Source organism: Trichoderma asperellum, chromosome 3, assembly GCF_020647865.1.
Source record: "Trichoderma asperellum chromosome 3, complete sequence".
Lineage (NCBI taxonomy): Eukaryota > Fungi > Ascomycota > Sordariomycetes > Hypocreales > Hypocreaceae > Trichoderma > Trichoderma asperellum.
The window spans coordinates 3,563,759-3,582,232 of NC_089417.1; the positions used below are offsets into that span (position 1 = coordinate 3,563,759).

Consider the following 18,474-nt stretch of genomic DNA (forward strand, 5'->3'; position numbering starts at 1 on the left):
CCCGGGAATGGCACGAAGCCAAAAGCATCTTGGACCGTTCTCGACTAATGAACGAGCTGGGGCCGACAACCGGGGCAGGTATGCAGCTGGTATGGAATACTCAGCAGGAGAGCAGACGGGGCGACGCAAAATCGACCTATGAATTGTCAGAACAATGCATGTCTCATAGCTGGAGGGGCGTAATTCTGCCGAAGAATAAGACACGGCACGGGGTCTAGACGTGCATTAAAAATAGATTTTGACGAGAAAATGCCCCCCCAGCGCACTGTAGCATACAGGCATTCTATCTATCTATTCAACTGGCATATTCTTCGTTAGAGTCGGGTCCGGCGCCTCCAGCCCGCTGGTTTATCGCTTGGTGTCTACAGCACCGATGCCAAATGCCAATCACGGAAGAAAACGACCGCCTCTGCGTAACTGTCACGTAGTGCTGTAGGCAGATCCAGCCAAGCTTCTCCATACAGTCAGTACAGTGTCAACGGTAGCTCGTTGGGGGAAATCCCCAGTTCTGCAGCTTCCACAATACGCATCCATCACCCCGGATAACAAAGTGGAAAAGGAAGAAAAGGCCAAGCATTCGCTTACAGCGCCGGATCTCTCTGCAACGCAACGCAGCCCACCGTCACCGAAGCCGAAGCCGTCGAACGGTGATCGGTGCCGTGCTCGGCGCGCCTTCTCGCAAAGAGGGGACGACCGGCGGCATTGGCAATGACATCAAAACAGCTGACGGCTTCAAAAAGCTCGGCGCCTTTCGAGGTCCACATCTCCACGGGCCCCAACGTGCGAGCAGCGAGTTTCTGCTAGGCAGAAGGGGTCAAAAAGACCGAGTGTGTTCCATTTTGAACGCCGAATGAGTCGCAGACGCAGATACGAACGGATACGATTTTTCTTCTTCTCCTTTTTTCTTTTTTTCCTTTTATTTCTCACGTCGGGCCGGCTTATCGTATTTGTGTGTGTGTGGCAGCAGGCGGCTCGATCAGAGTTCCAGGAACGTGCGTAAGCAACTCTAATGTCAAAAGTAGATTGTCCGACATTTGAGCTGTACATACCAGTAAATACTACATGGAGGACCTGACGAGGAAAGGAACAAGAAAAAAAACCCCGAATTGAACCAAGCTGGCGGTGGATTCTGCTACTATTTGCGGCCTTATTTTGAGACAATTGAAATTCATTGGGTTGCCTTGGTTTCAGCTAATAGCTCACCAAGCCATTTTGTCTCTCTTGTTCCTTTTTGGGAGAATTGTTCCAACACCCCCCCAAGCCGTAGCTGAAGTCGCGAACCACAACTCCATGGATTTGAATCTTCTACAGCGTCTACTATTCCCACTAGTCCTACTGCCACTACTTTTTTGCAAGTCTTGGGTATTTCGTAATTCACAGCTGAGGGCGCTGGATAACGAAACTGAGGTGTTAGAAACCAATTCCCCTTTTTTGAATGCTTCTTTTTGCTTTTTTTTTTTTTCGCCCCTGCCGACGGCAGAGGCGCTACGGCTACGGAAACTGAGGCAGCGGCATCACGGTTTAGGCCAGCCTGACTCAGTAAGCGAGGAGAGAGGCGAAATTGGATTGAGTTTAATGCTTCAGCTGTATCTCGGCCTGGCTGAATCAGTGTTGCGTTGCGTTGCCTTTGAGATGCGTGGGTAGATTCGATGTCGTATTGGGCAGGATACCTACATGTGGCCGTATATGAACGCACATTGCACTTTAATTGTCCGATCAAACCGTCCCGCGTGCGCATATACCTAGTAGATAATTAAGAAGTACTACATACATGTGTACATACATAGAATTGCTGGTGATAATTGTCTCGCATACGATGTGCGTATCTTGTTCGTATTCCATTGCAGTATTGCAGCTTTGCGCAGCCTCATCCTTCTGCCAATTGGCATCTTCTAGGTACATGTATTCTGCTCAAATTCAACATCCCAAGTCACACCCCGGCACAACTGCAACGCCGACGGCGCATGCATACTGACTGACCTGCTGCCAAACAGGCTCGAATACGCTTCGCGCTACAGCGGCAATACGGCCCTGGAGACCAGCGCGTCGCAGCCACCAGAGGCCCGGCTCCACCCCCAGCGCCCTCTGAGCTGTGAGCGCTTCCCCCAGCGGGCCTGGTTAGCGCAAGCCCCCGTCCACAGCCATTGAGCACAGCGCAGCGACCGGCCCAGCACACAGTGCCCATTGCGTCGAGCGAGTGGCGCACCCCCCTCCTCCCAACGTCCATCCTGCTGTAATGGTGAGCAGTAAAAAGAGGGGAGGCCACTGGCGCCCCTGCTGCGGTGGTAGCGCTAGTTGCTTGTAGCAGCTAGTTACTAGTAGTGCTAAGGCAGCTAAGCTGGGCTGGCAGTGGTCGTTAGCAGCGGGTTCAAGCCGCTCTCCTGGTGCCCCGTCGTCCAACTCGGTATCCCGTACCTCGCGGCCGCGCCGACTCAGACGCTGCGCGCAGGTACACACGACCCGTCGCGGCCAAGGCCCGGGTTCCTGATGTGAATGGAATGGGTCCCGTCGCTCGCTCTCACTCACTTTACGAATCGCTGTTCCAATCGCCCGCCCTCTTTTTCTTAAAGTCGCTCCACCTGCTGCTGCACTCCGCAGTTTCGAATCCATTTGATGCTCCCGGGTCTCTCTTTTTTTCACTTGGTACTGCTAGTTCATCTTTCCTGCTTCCTCCCTCCCGCGCGTGTCGTAAGCCGCGCAATTAACCCTTGAGACGCCCGTTCCCTTGAGCGTCTGTAGCTGTCGATTCGCAGGGAGGATCGAGTGCTTATTCTTCTCTCGCCTCGCCATTCATAAATCCTCCCGCTTGCAGGCGACACAAAGGCGACATATAAAGAATCCAGAATAGAAACAAGCAATCAGGCAAAGGGACAAACGACTCCAACAAAAAAAGAGCGCTCCAACTTCAGCCTTGCATGGTGCACCCCCTCAGCGCTCCGACGACTCCGAGCCTTTGCAACGCTCTGGAAATAGAGAGCCCGACCACCGTCGCACGATCCATGCTGTCTGTGTCTCGGCACGTGTAAAAACAAAAAAAAAAAACAAACCAAGGCCTCGAATCCATCGCTGTTCGTTCTGCAAATAACCAGCCATGGCTGTCATTGACCAGGTTCTCGGCGAGGTCGCCCATATTGTCGTGAGGGCTGCGACGACCACAACGCATTCTGCGACGGCCACGTCGTCAGACGTCACCAGTCCGCAGACGGCCATTCCCTCCAACACAAATAGCTCAAACAACAACAACAAGAGCAGCGGCTCCAGCTCGCCGCTACTCTTCTTTGTCGCTTTGGGCTTTGGCGTAGTCTTTACAAACCTCTGGTAAGCATTGACGTTTTTGCTGTCTTGGCATACGTATGCCCATTTGCACGCACTCACATACACGTGCATATCTCTCTCTCAATTGATTGTCTTCTCTCCCCCAATTCTCGTCTCCTCGTCTAACACACGTGGCAGGATCATCGTTGGCGTCAAGTACTGCTTCAGGTACAACGCTCGCAATCGAGCTCGAAACATGACCAACGAAGATGGTGAACCCATCACTCTCGAAAACATGCCTCGGCCTCACCGAAGAAGGCGTGAGAAGAAGCTTATGACCATGGACGAGGTCAATGACAAATTCCCCATGATGAAGTACAAGACCTGGGTTTCGGAGCGCGCTCGAGATGGACTACCTACTGCCGGAGGTGTAGGAACGCCTAGTCGCCCAAACAGCATTCATCAGGTTGACCTGGCAGTCCCGGAGGTTGCCAAGAAAGAGCGCACGTCAACCGAGGTCCGGGCAGTCGACGATATCGCATCACCAGTCGCATCTCCGGCCACCGAGGCCGAATCAGTCATTGTTGAAAACGTAACCAAGGATGATGAGAACAAGAAGGATAAGAAAGACAACAAAGACACTGCTGCCCCTGTCGGCGAAACCTCTGAGGAGGACGGACCCGTGATGCCTCATGACCCCTTGAAACGAACGTCTAGCGAGGAGGAAGATGAAGAAGACGACGAAGATGATGATGAGCACATCACAGCCGCCGTTCCTCCCGAACTCCTCAACACATCCGGCGATACCTGCGCCATATGTATCGACACCCTCGAAGACGACGATGATGTCCGCGGATTGACATGCGGCCACACCTTCCATGCCGTCTGCGTCGATCCTTGGCTGACTAGCCGTCGCGCATGCTGCCCGCTGTGCAAGGCCGATTACTACGTCCCGAAGCCCAGACCCAACCCAGAGAATGATCCTGCTACCGCCAGCAATGCCAACCTGGACCCACACCAGAATTCTCGCATGAACTTGCCTGCGAGCCTGACAGCGGCCTTCTTCCGATCCTCGGGCGGCCGCTCTCGTAATAACCGCAACCGCAACAGCAACCGAAGCAGTAACCGCAATAGCAACCGCAATAATGGCCGTAGCAATAACAACAACTCGAGCACCCGGCCTTCTGTGTTCCAGTTCCCAATACGGAGAAGGGTTCAGTCTACGGCGATAGAAACCAGAATAGCACACCAGCAAAACCAGACTACTGAGACCGCTCAGCCAGCTGCTCAGGGTACCCTGCTTTCCTCTGTTCGACACGCTTTCCGCTTCGGACGGTCGACCGAAGCGCCCTCAACAACAAATGCGGCACCGGCAGTGACCCCGTCGCAGCTAGAGGCAGGCACGCAACCGCCCGCCACCTCTACGTAAATAGACTTGTTGCGTCTTTGTATTTGGCGTTTGTTGTTGTTCTTTTTTGGGTTTCATCTTCACCTGATTTATCTGCTCTCAGTCTGGTTACTTTCATTTTTGAGCCTGCCCCTCTCAAGGCAGCGATGGCATTCTCTCTCTACCAACATATGTGTTGAACACACCCGTCATGAAAGACTTATATAGTCACATACACCACCGTCTCGGAATTTATCTCGCATTATGAAAGCATCTGTGGAGGTTTCATTCCTCGTTTTTCTCTTTATGTTGTTAACCGTTCAAACGACAAAGTACACCACTTTTCAAGTGGACCATCACGTATATATGAATTCTTTGAATGGGGAAACAACAAAGGTAAGGTATCATTTTTTGTTTTTTTCTTTATTTTTTCCTCTTTTTTAAAAATATGGTAGCCTCTTTTGGGAAATATGGTGAATCAGGGCGATGATGGCTTTTCTTTTTTGTATTTTTGTATGAAAGGAGATGGGTTCCTGTTCTTTTCTTTTTTCTAATGTATGCATGGGTTTTTGCTTTTTATGTTAGCCTGCATTGGGACAGGAAAATTCTCGATTTTTACACTTTGGGAGCTCCCAGCGTTAGGTGAAGACGGAGGATGGTATGGGAAATATCAGCGGCGGAGTTGGGTGGCTATAGTGGCATTCTCTTTTGGTAGCTCGGCTCGATGTTATCAATATACAGGATCGGTGAAGAAGACATAACCGTTTGGAACTGAAGCGTGTAACTGGGTTGTGATTGAAAAACATGTACATGTATGATGTGATGTAAACCGTCTAGATTTTAAAACGCCCTCTTAAAGACTGTTTGTCTATGATCTGCATAATCATACTTTCCTAATTGCAAGCCATTACATATGCAAAACTTCGCTCTGTCCAAAAATGCCCCGTCTCCAAAACGCTCTTTATAAGAAAGACCCCTTCTGAAACCTCCCCCCAAAGTTGGCACTCTTGTTAATCAGCTCCTTTCTCTGCGTCGCCGTGATCCGCCCCCCAACCGCCATATCCTTCTCCCTATCAAACGCCCTCTTGCTCGGGTCATCCTCTTCATCCTCCGGCCTCGCCGCCCCAGCCTTCTTCTTCTTCTCCCCCGCGCCCTGATGTTCCTCCAGAAGCGTCTTCCCGCGCCGAGCCTGGATATCCGCCGCGAGGGCCTCGTCGCGCAGCTGCTTCTTGCGCTGCAGCTCCGACGCGCCGCCGCCTGCTTCGGCGGAAGAAGACGCGGAGGAGGTTCGGCCGAGGACGGAGTCCTGCAGGCGCTTGAGCTTTTCCTCGGGCGTCTCGGTCCATATTGAGGGAGCGCCGGGGGCTGAAGCTGAAGAAGATGCTGCTGACGGTTTGGAGGCGAATTTGCGGGCGCGGATCTTTGTTGTGTCGCGCTCGGAAAAGGTTGATGAGGAGGGAGGGGGGGCGAGCATCCATTCGTCTCGCTTGGGGGCGGCGTCGAGGTCTGAAGGAGGGAGGGATGGGCCGATTTGGCGGGCGCGAGGAGCTGAGGCGGAGGGGAGGGAGGGACCAAAGTCGTCGTCGTCGTCGTCGTCTGAAGAATCAGAGTCTGGATCTGGGTTGGGAGGATTTGAAGCGGCGGCGGCTGCGGCTGGAGGAGGTTGTGGGAGAGGATCGGAGTCCGAGTCGGAGAGATTGATCTCGTCCTCGTTGTTTGCGGCTGCGGCGAGGTGTGGTGGAAGAGATGGCCCTACGCTTCGGGGAGCGGGCGCTGCTGGGAGAGTGGATGGCCTAGGTGGCCCGTAATCGTCTTCTGAATCTGAGCTGGAGCCATTGATGTCTATCTCGTCTTGGTTTTGTGGAGGTTGCGCTGTGTTATCATCGCGACGAGGGTGCTTGTTTGACGGGCATGTGGATTCGTCGACATTGTCGTCGTCGTCATGCTTCCTCTTTGTGAGATGAGGTGGGAGTTGGGGGCCTATGGACGACATTGTATCGTTGTTCGATTTGCCCTCTTCCCTATTTAGATTGTATTGAAGTTGAAGGGAAAGATTTTGGTAGGTTCAAGAGGTGTGGGTGTAGGAGTTTGGGAAAGGCTTGTAGTTCTAGCTAGCTAAAAGAACGATGTCATATCGGTGGAGGACGGGATTTGCGCGGCGCGTCTGATTGGTCCCGGCGGGGTGCAGCCTATGTAACATCTATCAAGTCCAGGCACATACTTTGAACGATCCAGATAACTTCACAGTAGAGTAATGAAGTTTATATTTTTGTTTTGTATTTTTACTCATGTATCATACGCATTGAATTATAACATCAACCTTATGGAGGCTCATGGTACTTGATCTGATAGGCACGACACCTTGATGAGCATTAGCATCACTAACACCATGTCATTCGGATGTAACAAATGCGCATGGTCAAAAGAATTGCTAATGCCATGAATATGCATCACCCGCTGTCACTATTTGTCTAGCCCCGCTCTTCTTCTTAAGATTCTGTCTCCTTGTCAGCCTCCTTCTCTTCCTCAACCTCTCTTTCGGCTCTCCTTGTCTTGACCCAGGAGCCCAACTGGTTCCATACGGCCTGTTTTTCGGCTGGCGACATGGAAGCTGCAAGGCCACTCGTACTCGTCGCAACAAATACCTTTGCTCCCGCCCACTCGCCCTTGATGACGCCCATATTCTCAGACTCGTCTTGCCATCCGTACTTGAAGGCCTTGCCTACGGGAGACCCGTGGCGTACGCGCCAGATGCTCTCCCAAATGCTCTTGCCAACGACACACATGCTCTCTGGTCGCCACTTGCGGGCCTTGTCTTCCAAGATGGAGACACCATCATCCATCTCCTGTTTACTTAGCTCGGCGCCGTTCCGACTGGGCCGAGCGACGATATTGGTCAGCCCAAGGCTGTATCGCTCCGGCATCTGCCTGTCCTCATCGGCACGGCACGGCACGGGCGTCACGCCGCTCGAGTAGAGGAGCTTCCAAAATAGATTGGATGGGTGTGCATAAGCATGACCTTTCCGCGCAGTCTCTATACCGGGGTTCAGCCCGATGAAAAATACCAGGAGATTGGGCGCGACGGCATCAGGTAGCTCTGGTAAGTGGGCATAGGTTGAAGGTGGAGCATAGCCAGATTTGGGACGATTCCGCTGTTTCTTCTGTGGGGATGAAGATGACGAATCTGGAGTTTCTGTCTGACGCCTCCTCTTGGATGATGGAGGAGGATTCGTCACACTTGTCACTGAGGATGACGATGGTGATTCAGACGCAGCAGCAAACCGAGGACTCCTCCGTATAGGCTGTTGAGGGGCGCTGTACATGAAGTCTTTCAACTGCAAGCGTCCCTCAAATGTTGCAGTCTCGCCCGAATTTGAAACCTCAGCTTTCGGCTCCATGTCGGAATCACCGATCATATCACTCGGTCAATAGGCTGGTGTAACACGTGGAAGGGCGTGAAGGCGTGAAGGCGTGTATAAGCTGAGGTCTACTCTGTGCCAAATTTGACGCTGACAATGCTTATTAAACGGGGGTTTTCTTCTTGTATGACTTGGTATGGCACACTAGGACTTGTTTAGATTTTTGTTTCGAAGATTGCAAGCAAAATCTGCCTGGGAAATTCCTTTCTCGCTCGAGTGACCTGTAAGATCATGAACGCTGCAAGTTTGGCAAAGGAAGTACGCCGTCTATATTTGAGCCACACTTACTAATCAGCCGTCTTATATGCGGCAGCTGAAGCATTGGCTAGCAAACTCGAATCCTTTGGCAGGGGATATACAACGCTATCACTGATGCTGCTAGTACCTGAGAACAGGAGTGGTCTAGGCACCAGTAGTAAAATCTGCGGCTGAGCCAAGCCTGCTGGGAGAAAGAAAAGGTAGCCGATTGGTGAACGATTCATTTGGAACAGCTTTTTGCCTTCTTTCATTTTTGGCTCCATCTTTGACTGGGGGCTTCGTGGAGCGGCTGATTTTGAGGCTGCCGGCACCAGAAACTAGCCAGCATTAATTAGCGTCGACACAGCCACAGACCAGCTGTTCCATTTCCTGGCGGGCGGGAGATCGTGCATCATCTGTGCCGCAAGGCAATTTGGGATCCAGCAGCATCGGCATGGTGCGATGATGGACCAGTCGGTCGACTGATGTTGCAAACGTGGCTCTCTTCTGTAGTAATTTTTGAATAGGCAGATACCTACTAGGCATATCAAGCAGAGGTGAAGAAAGGCAGCACCAATCACGTGCCAGTCGCTCACCATTTCCGTCCAAAACAGGCATTTCCGTTACGAATTACATGGACCAGCCTCCCTCGATAAGCAAAGCCGAGCCAGTAGATTTTCCGATTCTTTCTTGTGTCCCAGGAGGCCGTACCAGCTATTACTATCTGATCATCGAGATGGCAGTGATAATACAGAAGTCAAGCAGTATTCAGGGGTCGACACCTGCCAGTCACTAACTACCACTACTCTCCCCAGCTTGTGCCGGTTAATGAGAATGAAGCGAACTTGCGGTGAACTCCCGAAGCCAGTGGCTGCATCATGTTTGGGCTGCCAATTCTCAGATATATTTGAAGTACAGGTACAGAGCAGCGCCACCACTGATATTGCGATATTACAGCGTCTCGGTCACCGCAGCTGGATCAGGGGGATGTCCTTTTAGTCCTCCGCCACGTCGTGCAGAAGCCATACGAACGTGGACACGATTCGACACTAACACAGCATGGCTGCAGCCTGCCCCTTGCAGAAATATCCTTTTTATGGCCTACCGGATTACCACTCTGTTGCTGAATGAAGCAAAGTTATGAGCAGTACCTATTACTGCTGCTACTGTACTTCGGACACGCGTGATGCTAGCACTACAAGTACGGGATAATACTGTAGGTATGTGTGGAGCACTCCATACGGGGTGCGTCGTGAAAAGAAGCAGTCCCTGCACGAACCCTTGGCTCTCACCGTCAAGCCAGCATACTGTAGAAGAGGGTGTTGACTAGCGAAGCCAAAGCAGAGAACAAGACCGTGCTGCGTAGGCTTGGTTGCCGCAGGGATGCTGGCATCATCTCTTGGAAAAATACTGATATCCATACCTACAGTTCTTGAAGCAATGCCGAGGACAGGGGTTTCTCAAAATCCGACCACGAATCACAACTCCATATATCAATCTTTTATACGCCGTGCCATAGAGCAATAGTGAATTAGACGTCACGCTGCCAGCAATCACCTGTAGGGATGCGTACACATGCACGTCGCACACCCATCATCGTCATCCCATCCCGATCAAGAGCGCAAAAGATAGGGGCCAGACACACGCAGCCATGTGCGGCTCGAATCGGGAGGCCCGCTGCCCTGGCGCTCGTATCCAGCCCATGTTGACGTCTCCTCAGGAGGGTCCATACGGGGAGATCGGCTCCGTGGCGTGGGTAGCCGGACATGCATTCGGATGCGCATGTGCTGCAGCTACTCATGCAGACGACGCAGCATCTCTGTTGTTGTTTACCGTTTCTAAAATGGGCAAACGCCAAGAGGAAAATATGAGTGCATCGTGTTGGCTGACAACAATAATCCATCAACAATGCGTATCACATGTCGAAATATCTTCAGCTAGGGCTTTTTTTTTCTTCTCTTCCTGACTAAGACGACTGGAAAACAACACATCACCTTTTTTCGGCAACTGAGCGCTCACCACGACTTTTAGGTGTGAAATCCACTGGCAGCGCTAGGGGTTTTAGCTGGCAAACAAAGCCCACAGCGCACCTATGCAGAAGGCGCCTGCAGCGTTCCTGCGAGGCGGAGGGCTGACAAGCCAATTGCCGCACCGCCTCCCTAAGAAGCTCAAAATAGCAGCAGCATATTTCCGCTGGCCTCATCTCAGCCTGTCCCGACTTTAGCTCGTTGCCGCTAGTCGTTTTTAGAGATTGAATTTTTTTTTTGTGCTTTCATCTCCGAAAATTGATCAATGGCCAGCAGCAAGGTATCAATACTTGCTTCTGCTGCAGCACTTAGTTCACCTGTGGTGCTACGGCGATGTTTAGATAGAAACCTGCCTGGTATTAATGCGGCATTCATAGGGGGGGTAGTGGTGTTCTTCATGTACGAATATCCGCTAAAGTTTGGTGGGCTCGCTGGGCCTGTTAAGCTCCTCGCACTAATGCGGCCCCCCCTTAGAAAGCTAGAAGGGCATTTTTCTGGTTTGGAGGGGTGGGCTGTGGCTAGAGGCAGCACGACGTCAGCCAGGAGAGAGGCGCGTCTCAGGTACGGACTTGGTAGGCAGTACGAGGGAGATACTTGCGCGCAACTTGGCCTGCAGCGCATGCGGCGTGGCGACGCAGGTACTCCCGGGGTGGAGCGCAGGTCCGCTTCCATCAGCCTCTAGCAGAAGGCTTTCTCCTATCTCTCCTGGCCAAAGCCGGCCTCGTTCGCATACTTTACTGGAGCTTTCCCTGGTTTTCTGCTTTCCTCGACATCATCGCTGCTCTCCTTCTCTCCATTCTCCCTCCTCCGCCACTGCCGCCGTCCATTGGGATCTACACTCGCTTGTATCCTTATACTAATACCATTTTCTGCCATCTACCAACATCTTAATACTTGTTCCCTTTCCCTTCTGTTTCCACTCCCACCTGCACAATGGAAGCCGTCAAGAATCTTCTGCACAATGGCACCAATGGCCACGCCAACGGCCACACCGAGCCTTCATCTGAGGCCGTTTCCCAGCTCAAGGAGAAGTACACAAAGGCCGACCAGGGCCATGTTTTCACCTTCTACGACTCCCTGAGCACTGCCGAGAAAGCTGCTTTCTTCGAGCAGCTCTCCGGCTTTGACCCAGCCTACATCAACCAGATCGCCGACCGAGCCCTGAACCCTCCCCAGGCCGAGGAGACTGCTACCAAGCTTGAGCCCCTCCCTGAGTCCGCCTGCGCCAGTATCCTGGACTCGAGCCCGGTCGACATCAACAAGTGGTATGAGTCCGGTCTTGACCTTATTGGCAGCAACCAGGTTGCTGTCGTGCTCATGGCCGGTGGCCAGGGAACCAGACTCGGAAGCTCTGCCCCCAAGGGCTGCTTCGATATTGGCCTGCCCTCACACAAGCCCCTCTTCAAGATTCAGGCCGAGCGTATCCGCAAGGTCGAACAGCTGGCTGCCAAGAAGGCTGGTGTTGACAGCGTCGTTGTCCCCTGGTACGTCATGACCAGTGGACCTACTCGCAAGCCCACCGAGGAGTTTTTCGCCGAGAACAACTTCTTTGGCCTGAAGAAGGAGAATGTCAAGATCTTTGAGCAGGGTGTTCTGCCTTGCATCTCTAACGAGGGCAAGATCATTCTGGAGAACAAGGGCAAGGTTGCCGTCGCCCCTGATGGCAATGGTGGCATCTACCAGGCTCTCATCGTCTCTGGAGTTCTAGAGGATATGCGCAAGCGCGGTATCCAGCACATCCACGCCTACTGCGTCGACAACTGCCTTGTCAAGGTCGCCGACCCCGTCTTTATCGGTTTCTCCGCATCTCTCAACGTCGACATTGCTACCAAGGTCGTGCGAAAGCGTGATGCCACCGAGTCTGTCGGCCTGATCCTTAGCAAGAACGGCAAGCCTGATGTTGTGGAGTACTCCGAGATTGACCAGGAGACTGCTGAGGCTCGCGACCCCAGCAACCCCGAACTCCTCAAGTACCGTGCTGCCAACATTGTTAACCACTACTACTCCTTCAGCTTCCTGGAGAGCATCCCTCTGTGGGCTCACAAGCTGCCCCACCACGTCGCCCGCAAGAAGATCCCTGCCACCGATCTTGAGTCTGGAGAGCTGATTAAGCCTGCCAAGCCCAACGGCATCAAGCTTGAGCAGTTTGTCTTTGACTGCTTCCCTCTCCTTGCTCTTGACAAGTTTGCCTGCATGGAGGTGAACCGTGCCGATGAGTTTTCTCCTCTCAAGAACGCTAGCGGCACCGGCCAGGACGACCCCGAGACCAGCAAGGCTGACATCATGGACCAAGGCCTTCGATGGGTCCAAGCCGCCGGTGCCACGGTCCTCTCAGAAGGAGGTATCGAGGTCTCTCCCCTCATCAGCTACGTAAGTTTTCCCTTTTTTTAGTTACCTATATACATTCCAACCTTGTACTAACATGAGTTATAATAGGGTGGTGAGGGATTGGAGCATCTCAAAGGCAAGACCATCACAGCCCCCGCTGTGCTGGAGCTGGAGTAAAAGTAAAAGGAAGGGAAAAAAAATTATTTGTGAATTTTCGTTTTTTTTTTTTTTTTTTTTTTTTTTTTTTTTTTTTTTGATATCAGCATTGGTTAGCACTAGAGTAATTATTTGTAGCATGGGCATGGATGAAATTATGGAAGCCGAGGGCCTTTGTGGCGGACAGGCCATAGCTATTCTGTCGAGCAATCTGCAGACGATCATAAAAGGAACTAGACAAAGGGAAAAGAGCTGGAATACATAGAGTATGCAGTTTATACTCTGAGGAGTGGCACCTTATTATATGTATGACTCTTTTCGCTATATGATGAGTGTTTTGCGATTTATCTCAGAAATGTATTGCCTTTTTATTTTTATTTTGCATGTTGCAAGCTCCAACATGTTTGATGAATGTCATTGAAATCTATTCTACACTGTGATCTCTGGGGACTAATTCCTTGTACTCCAAATCAAAGTTTGTATGTGATATATGTAGGTATATACGCCTTCTATTCTATATGCTAAATCCACATCTGCTTTTACTCCAGCTCAGTCAGGTACTTCTCTGCCTCCAAAGCAGCCATGCATCCAGTACCGGCACTGGTGATAGCCTGGCGGTATCTCTTGTCCTGGACGTCACCAGCGGCAAACACGCCGGGGATGCTCGTCTCGGTGGTGCCGGGCTTGGTGAGGATGTAGCCCTCGGCATCGACGTCGACCTGGCCCTTGACCAGGTTGGTGGCGGGGTCGTGGCCGACGGCGTAGAAGAGGCCGTTGGCCTCGACGGTCTCCTCCTCGCCGGTGACGACGTTCTTGACGACGAGGTGGCTCATCAGGCCCTTGTCGTCGCCCTTGACCTCTGTGGCGACGGAGTTGAAGCGCACGGTGACCTTGGGGTGCTTGAGCAGGCGCGTGGCCATGGCCTTGCTGGCGCGCAGCTGGTCGCGGCGCACCAGCACGGTGACGTGGGAGCCGTACTTTGTCAGGAACGTGGCCTCCTCGGCGGCAGAGTCACCGCCGCCAATGACGAAGAGCGGCTTGTTGCGGAAGATGGGCACGGCGCCGTCGCACACGGCGCAGGCGGAGATGCCGTTCTGCCAGTACTTGTCCTCGCCGGGGAGGTTCAGGCGCCTGGCCGAGGCGCCCGTGGCGATGATGACGGAGTCGGCCGTATGGGTCTCGTCCGGGTTGAACTCGGTGCTGAAGGTGAAGGGGCGCTTGGAGAGGTCCAGCTTGGTGACGGTGTCGGTGACGATTTCGGTGCCGAAGCGCTCCGACTGGGCGCGCATGTTGTCCATGAGCTCCTGGCCCATGATGCCCTTGGGGAAGCCGGGGAAGTTTTCGACTTCGGTCGTGGTGGTGAGCTGGCCGCCGGCGGCGGTGCCGTTGGCCATGAAGCCTTCGTAGAGGACGGCTGCAACAAAAGAAGAAAAACAATGTCAGCATATGCTCAGGTATCTTATCGCTTTTCTCTCTAAAGGGGGGATTTAAGTAGAGAACTTACGCTTCAACTCTGCTCTGGCGAGGTAGATGGCAGCGGTATGGGCCGCGGGGCCAGAGCCAATGACTGCAACGCAAGAAAGAGTTAGTTAGCCCAATTCCCTTTGTGATTTCTGTCCGAAGAGATGTAGAGAGACAGCAAGATGTCTAATATGCAAGGAAAGGAGAGAAGAATGTAAACGTACCGACAACCTTGCTGTGCATCTTTCTGGCGCCTGTCTCAACAACTGGTGTCTTCGAGGGGTTCTTGGTAAAAGCAGTAGCGGCAGCGGCAATCGACAGCCCAGCACTCGAACGCAGCGTTCGTCTGAAACTTGAGGCGAACAGGTTGGGCGATTTCTGTATAATCTACTACCAAACAGAACAGAAGGAGACAGAGAGAGAGAAGGAGTGACGTCGAATGGGGGATATTTATAATGTCCCGCGCAAAAAAAGTAGTAGCTCGTGATGGGGTTGTTGATAGTAGAACAAAAGTAGCACGGACGAGTTCGGCCGGCTTTGTTTCTTTGCGATGCGGATGGCGGGGCTGCCTATCGATTGGAAATTGCTGCTAGTACTAAAAAAAAAGTTGAATCCCCCCCTGGGGGATACTGTAGCCACACAGCCAGTTTTTTTTTCCCCCTCTAACAAGCCGGCCTGGGTTCGGATTTCTAAGCTCGTTGCGGCAACTGTTCGGCAACTGAGTCTGGAATATGCTGGTAATGCGGACGAGGCACATGACTAAGCCTGGGTGGTTGGCTCGGCTGCGTTCTACTATTTGTCAAGCCACATCTAACTGGAATCTCTTTGAGATCATAGAGAGCAGTAGCTAATAAGTGCTGAGTTCAGTTTCAAGGACTTCTAAAAATAGTGAAAAGGGTGTCAAGAGTTAAGGGGGCGGAAGGTAGTCCGGTGACGTGATTACGGCGCAGATACTGGCATCTATTTGCGATACTATGATAATCTACTAGGTCTGAATCAAACTCCCTCCTTTTTCCGGTTTCCAGTGTATTAGGCCCCTGTTAACAAATCCTCTTGAGATTAGAGATAGTAGCAGTTAATTAAATGAAATACTGACTCTAGTTTCGAGGATTTATAAGAAAAGACATGGAGTCAAAGGGCTAGAAGGTGGTCTGCTGGCTTTTTTCAACATAGATGCTGGCATCTATTTGCGATGCTATGTAGTAATATGTACTATATCCAAATCCAACTCCTCCCCCGTCTCGATTCAAGCTATACTAAGCGCCTCTTATCGATGCCCATCCTCAACTCCATCGCGCATCCCAAATTTAAGTCCAAGACCACTTATATCTCGCTTGAAGAACTTCCCAAAGTTCCTCAAATTCTCATTGATTGTGGCCTTGTCTGAGCCGCTCTGACTTGTGTTGCTAATGTCCCTCGCCGCGCTGAGCAGCTTCTCGCCCAGTGACCCTGCGTCGAATCTCGCTGAGCTGCCTCCAAGCGAAGTAGAGGCTGTGTTAATTGCACCCAAGCCGCCAGCACTGCTGAGACTGGATGTCAACATCAGAGGTGTCAAAAGCGGAGAGTTCTGAGCGAGCTTATCGTTTGAACTGCCGTCACGGTGTATTCCAAATAGCTCAATTAGGTGAATCTGATCCATCTTTCGCACGCCCTTGAGCTCCAGGATCTTCTTGAAGTTTGTGTCTGAGCGATCCGCTATGTGTATGAGATATGCCTGTACAAGACCTTCTGGTGGCGACTGGCGAACTTGCAACGTCTTGAGCAGAGGGTCCATCCGGTTCATGCTTTGCTCAACTCTCCTCACAAAAGTGGCAGAGGGTGTTTGTTGCGCTGGTGATGGATTGTGATACGAAAGCAAATTTTCGAAGGATTTTGTTAGTGCGTATTTGTCAACAAGCATCTATCAAAATTTTCATTAGCTTTTTAAACGCACATGTATGCTTCCTGTCATGTCAACAGCTCTTACCTGCTGAGCTCCAACCTCAGATATTGGCCGACATTGGACAATGTTGTTGATAAAGGCTGTGGCTAGATGGTCCACGAGGTTGTCGCAGAATGCCCTCGCGTATTGCTGCTTCGTAACAATACCAAGAATCTCTTCCGTCTTGCTGTTGACATGATTGACAAGCTCGCCCACCCAGGAGCTCTGGTCGCCCGCGCTATCCATTGTGCTCCAGTTCGTATTTTTCATCTCTCGCCAGACACCCTCGCAGTCCAGCTCAACAATGTGCACCAGAGCTAGCACGGCAGCGCTTGCTACGCCTAAGAAAGCATCAGACTGGGATGATAAATCGACCTTGGACACCAACTCCGGGTCAATGCGCTTCTTGATATTCTCTTCCAATTGGTTTGTGTTGATGTGCCAAAAGTCCGCTGTGTTCAGAACCAAAACGGCATCTTGCATCGAGGGGCTCTTCTGTCCGCTCGACTGTAATTTCCGCAGTAACACCTGCTGAGCATACTCATCCAAGTATTTGGCAAACGTCTTTGAAAGATCCAACAGGCGATCGCTCGTAGACAGTTTCGCGCACTGGGACAAGGTCAACTTGTAGAAATGGAAAAGCTCCAGAGCTGAGGGAATGACTGTCTGCGGCGTGAACTCTTCTTCTGGAGGAATGAGAGGCTGCGTGCGGTACTTTGGTATCATGGCCGCGAGCTGTTTATCCTGCGACTCTACCCACAGGCTCAGGTATGGCTCAAAGGCCACCGATATGAGGCCGTTGAAGTTGTGCGACTTCTCTTCTGTAGAGCTCAACGTGTCGATGCTGGCTCTTGGGTCGTTTGAAAAATGCTTCTCCAAGCTTTGTTCGAAATTCAGAGTCTCTTGTAGACAGCTGAGAAGCAGGTTGACATCAATCTTGTTGCCATCCGGGCGCCGCATACTACGCTCCAAGATACCCTTGAAGTCATCGCGTGTGCCGTCGCAGAACGCTGTGGCAAGCGTCTCATTGACGCGCCAGTAAGTGGGGAATATGGCAGCATGGTCATCCTCGTGTGTCTTCATCATGCGCTTGAACCACGCATATCTCCGTCCGATATTGTCCAGATTTCCCGCCTCGTCGTTGCCCCGGAATACCTGGCGGTACTCTCGCAGCTCCGTGTTGATGTACCAGCTGACAAGTCTGGCCTTGGCCGACTCACCCAAGGCGTCCATGACCAGGCATGCTTCCACCAAGGTGTTTTTCTTGGCGCTGACCTCTCCCTTTGTGAATGCCATCTCGAAATCCTCGCAGACCTGCTCCAGCAATTCCCTCTGCAGCTCCGACACCTCGCGGCTGAGTGTTGCGATCTGCTCTATGCTCCTGTAGCTGTTGAAATGCTTCATCAGCTGCAGCACGGCTTGTAACAGGCCCGCACACTCCCGATATTGCCTCGTCTTCGCAAGGCCCCTCAGCTGCTCATACGCCGTTGTCAGCATCTGCAGGCGCTTCAGCGCCGTCATGCTCAACGTCAGGTTCTTTTTGGTGCCGTCCAGGCGCTTGATATCCGCAGTCATGGATGTGATGTTCTGCTCCGTCTCTATGGCTCGCGACCGCACCGTCTCGATTTTGCGAAAGAGCTGCGCCAGCTCCGTCTGCGCCGACCGCATTCGCTCCAGGCTCGAGTCAGGCTCGTAGGCCTGGGCTGATTCGAGGGCGTTGATTTCGTACGAGAGCTCATCCTGGCGGTATCTGAGAGCTTGTGAGACCTGGCTTATCGACGACACGGCCGAGGGGTGCGAAAACAAAAGGTTGAGGTGGTCAATGGGGTCATAGTCGACTGTGCCATCAGACTGCTGTTAGTTGCGAGGACAGTTGGTCAGTCGGGCATGCGACTCACTTGCGTCTAGACTTGATGTAGAGGGATCTGCGAGAGAGCCATTCATATTTAATGGTCAACTGTTAAATGAGAGGAGAATTGGACACAATAGCCTGTAGCAACGATAATAAATGACAATTCCGTTAGCGATACGGAGCAGCGATTGTGATGCGTTGCGGGTGCTTAAGCCGGTGTCAACCTGGAACAGGGCAGCGTCTCTTATCGACATGGAGTAGCTCCTGATCGGATACGCAGCCTTACCGAGTGAAGGTTAGCGCAATCTTACTTATAATTTAAAACGGGTCCTCAGTGACAGCTCTGCGAGTCTCTATTTAGCTTTACAACTAATACTGTAATAGTAGTATCGTCGCCATACATTAAAAATAATGGTAGGCAATGCATTGAT

The 18,474-nt window shown here is 52.0% G+C and overlaps 7 protein-coding genes across 7 annotated transcripts; 2 read left to right on the forward strand and 5 right to left on the reverse strand.

The window, feature by feature from the left end:
• Nucleotides 1-581: 581 nt before the first annotated feature.
• Nucleotides 582-764, reverse strand: TrAFT101_005771 (uncharacterized protein; the record flags this gene model as incomplete). Its single annotated transcript, XM_066127585.1, has 1 exon — nucleotides 582-764. The coding sequence occupies one exon, from the start codon at nucleotides 762-764 to the stop codon at nucleotides 582-584; it is 183 nt and encodes a 60-aa protein (XP_065983697.1).
• Nucleotides 765-2,591: 1,827 nt separating this feature from the next.
• TrAFT101_005772 (uncharacterized protein) lies at nucleotides 2,592-5,438 on the forward strand. Its single transcript, XM_024900213.2, has 2 exons — nucleotides 2,592-3,318; nucleotides 3,454-5,438. The coding sequence occupies exons 1-2, from the start codon at nucleotides 3,092-3,094 to the stop codon at nucleotides 4,682-4,684; spliced, it is 1,458 nt and encodes a 485-aa protein (XP_024760273.1). The 5' UTR covers nucleotides 2,592-3,091; the 3' UTR covers nucleotides 4,685-5,438.
• TrAFT101_005773 (uncharacterized protein) lies at nucleotides 5,421-6,732 on the reverse strand. Its single transcript, XM_024900246.2, has one exon. It carries the CDS (start codon nucleotides 6,633-6,635, stop codon nucleotides 5,604-5,606), a length of 1,032 nt encoding a protein of 343 aa, XP_024760274.1. The 5' UTR covers nucleotides 6,636-6,732; the 3' UTR covers nucleotides 5,421-5,603.
• A 188-nt stretch (nucleotides 6,733-6,920) lies between these two features.
• On the reverse strand, nucleotides 6,921-8,814 carry TrAFT101_005774 (uncharacterized protein). Its single transcript, XM_024908142.2, has 2 exons — nucleotides 8,350-8,814; nucleotides 6,921-8,264 (listed from the first exon to the last, which is right to left on the reverse strand). Exon 2 carries the CDS (start codon nucleotides 8,056-8,058, stop codon nucleotides 7,132-7,134), a length of 927 nt encoding a protein of 308 aa, XP_024760275.2. The 5' UTR covers nucleotides 8,059-8,264; nucleotides 8,350-8,814; the 3' UTR covers nucleotides 6,921-7,131.
• Nucleotides 8,815-11,107: 2,293 nt separating this feature from the next.
• TrAFT101_005775 (uncharacterized protein) lies at nucleotides 11,108-13,305 on the forward strand. Its single transcript, XM_024910976.2, has 2 exons — nucleotides 11,108-12,695; nucleotides 12,762-13,305. The coding sequence occupies exons 1-2, from the start codon at nucleotides 11,259-11,261 to the stop codon at nucleotides 12,828-12,830; spliced, it is 1,506 nt and encodes a 501-aa protein (XP_024760279.1). The 5' UTR covers nucleotides 11,108-11,258; the 3' UTR covers nucleotides 12,831-13,305.
• CYS9 (Thioredoxin reductase) lies at nucleotides 13,021-14,799 on the reverse strand. The gene is made up of 3 exons (XM_024902532.2): nucleotides 14,495-14,799; nucleotides 14,314-14,376; nucleotides 13,021-14,223 (listed from the first exon to the last, which is right to left on the reverse strand). Exons 1-3 carry the CDS (start codon nucleotides 14,511-14,513, stop codon nucleotides 13,349-13,351), a joined length of 957 nt encoding a protein of 318 aa, XP_024760280.1. The 5' UTR covers nucleotides 14,514-14,799; the 3' UTR covers nucleotides 13,021-13,348.
• Nucleotides 14,800-15,365: 566 nt separating this feature from the next.
• On the reverse strand, nucleotides 15,366-18,243 carry TrAFT101_005777 (uncharacterized protein). Its single transcript, XM_024903915.2, has 3 exons — nucleotides 18,090-18,243; nucleotides 16,237-18,029; nucleotides 15,366-16,170 (listed from the first exon to the last, which is right to left on the reverse strand). Exons 1-3 carry the CDS (start codon nucleotides 18,133-18,135, stop codon nucleotides 15,538-15,540), a joined length of 2,472 nt encoding a protein of 823 aa, XP_024760281.1. The 5' UTR covers nucleotides 18,136-18,243; the 3' UTR covers nucleotides 15,366-15,537.
• Nucleotides 18,244-18,474: the final 231 nt, after the last annotated feature.

Bases quoted from the DNA above. Each gene is read 5' to 3' on its own strand.
- TrAFT101_005772 (XM_024900213.2), top strand. From the start codon at position 3,092: ATGGCTGTCATTGACCAGGTTCTCGGCGAGGTCGCCCATATTGTCGTG. The intron at 3,319-3,453 runs GTAAGCATTGAC...CACACGTGGCAG, and splicing joins GTAGTCTTTACAAACCTCTG to GATCATCGTTGGCGTCAAGT.
- TrAFT101_005773 (XM_024900246.2), bottom strand. From the start codon at position 6,635: ATGTCGTCCATAGGCCCCCAACTCCCACCTCATCTCACAAAGAGGAAG.
- TrAFT101_005774 (XM_024908142.2), bottom strand. From the start codon at position 8,058: ATGATCGGTGATTCCGACATGGAGCCGAAAGCTGAGGTTTCAAATTCG.
- TrAFT101_005775 (XM_024910976.2), top strand. From the start codon at position 11,259: ATGGAAGCCGTCAAGAATCTTCTGCACAATGGCACCAATGGCCACGCC. The intron at 12,696-12,761 runs GTAAGTTTTCCC...GAGTTATAATAG, and splicing joins TCTCTCCCCTCATCAGCTAC to GGTGGTGAGGGATTGGAGCA.
- CYS9 (XM_024902532.2), bottom strand. The intron at 14,224-14,313 runs GTAAGTTCTCTA...CTTTTGTTGCAG, and splicing joins CGCCAGAGCAGAGTTGAAGC to CCGTCCTCTACGAAGGCTTC.
- TrAFT101_005777 (XM_024903915.2), bottom strand. From the start codon at position 18,135: ATGAATGGCTCTCTCGCAGATCCCTCTACATCAAGTCTAGACGCAA. The intron at 18,030-18,089 runs GTGAGTCGCATG...CTGATGGCACAG, and splicing joins TACATCAAGTCTAGACGCAA to TCGACTATGACCCCATTGAC. The intron at 16,171-16,236 runs GTAAGAGCTGTT...AAATTTTGATAG, and splicing joins CTGAGGTTGGAGCTCAGCAG to ATGCTTGTTGACAAATACGC.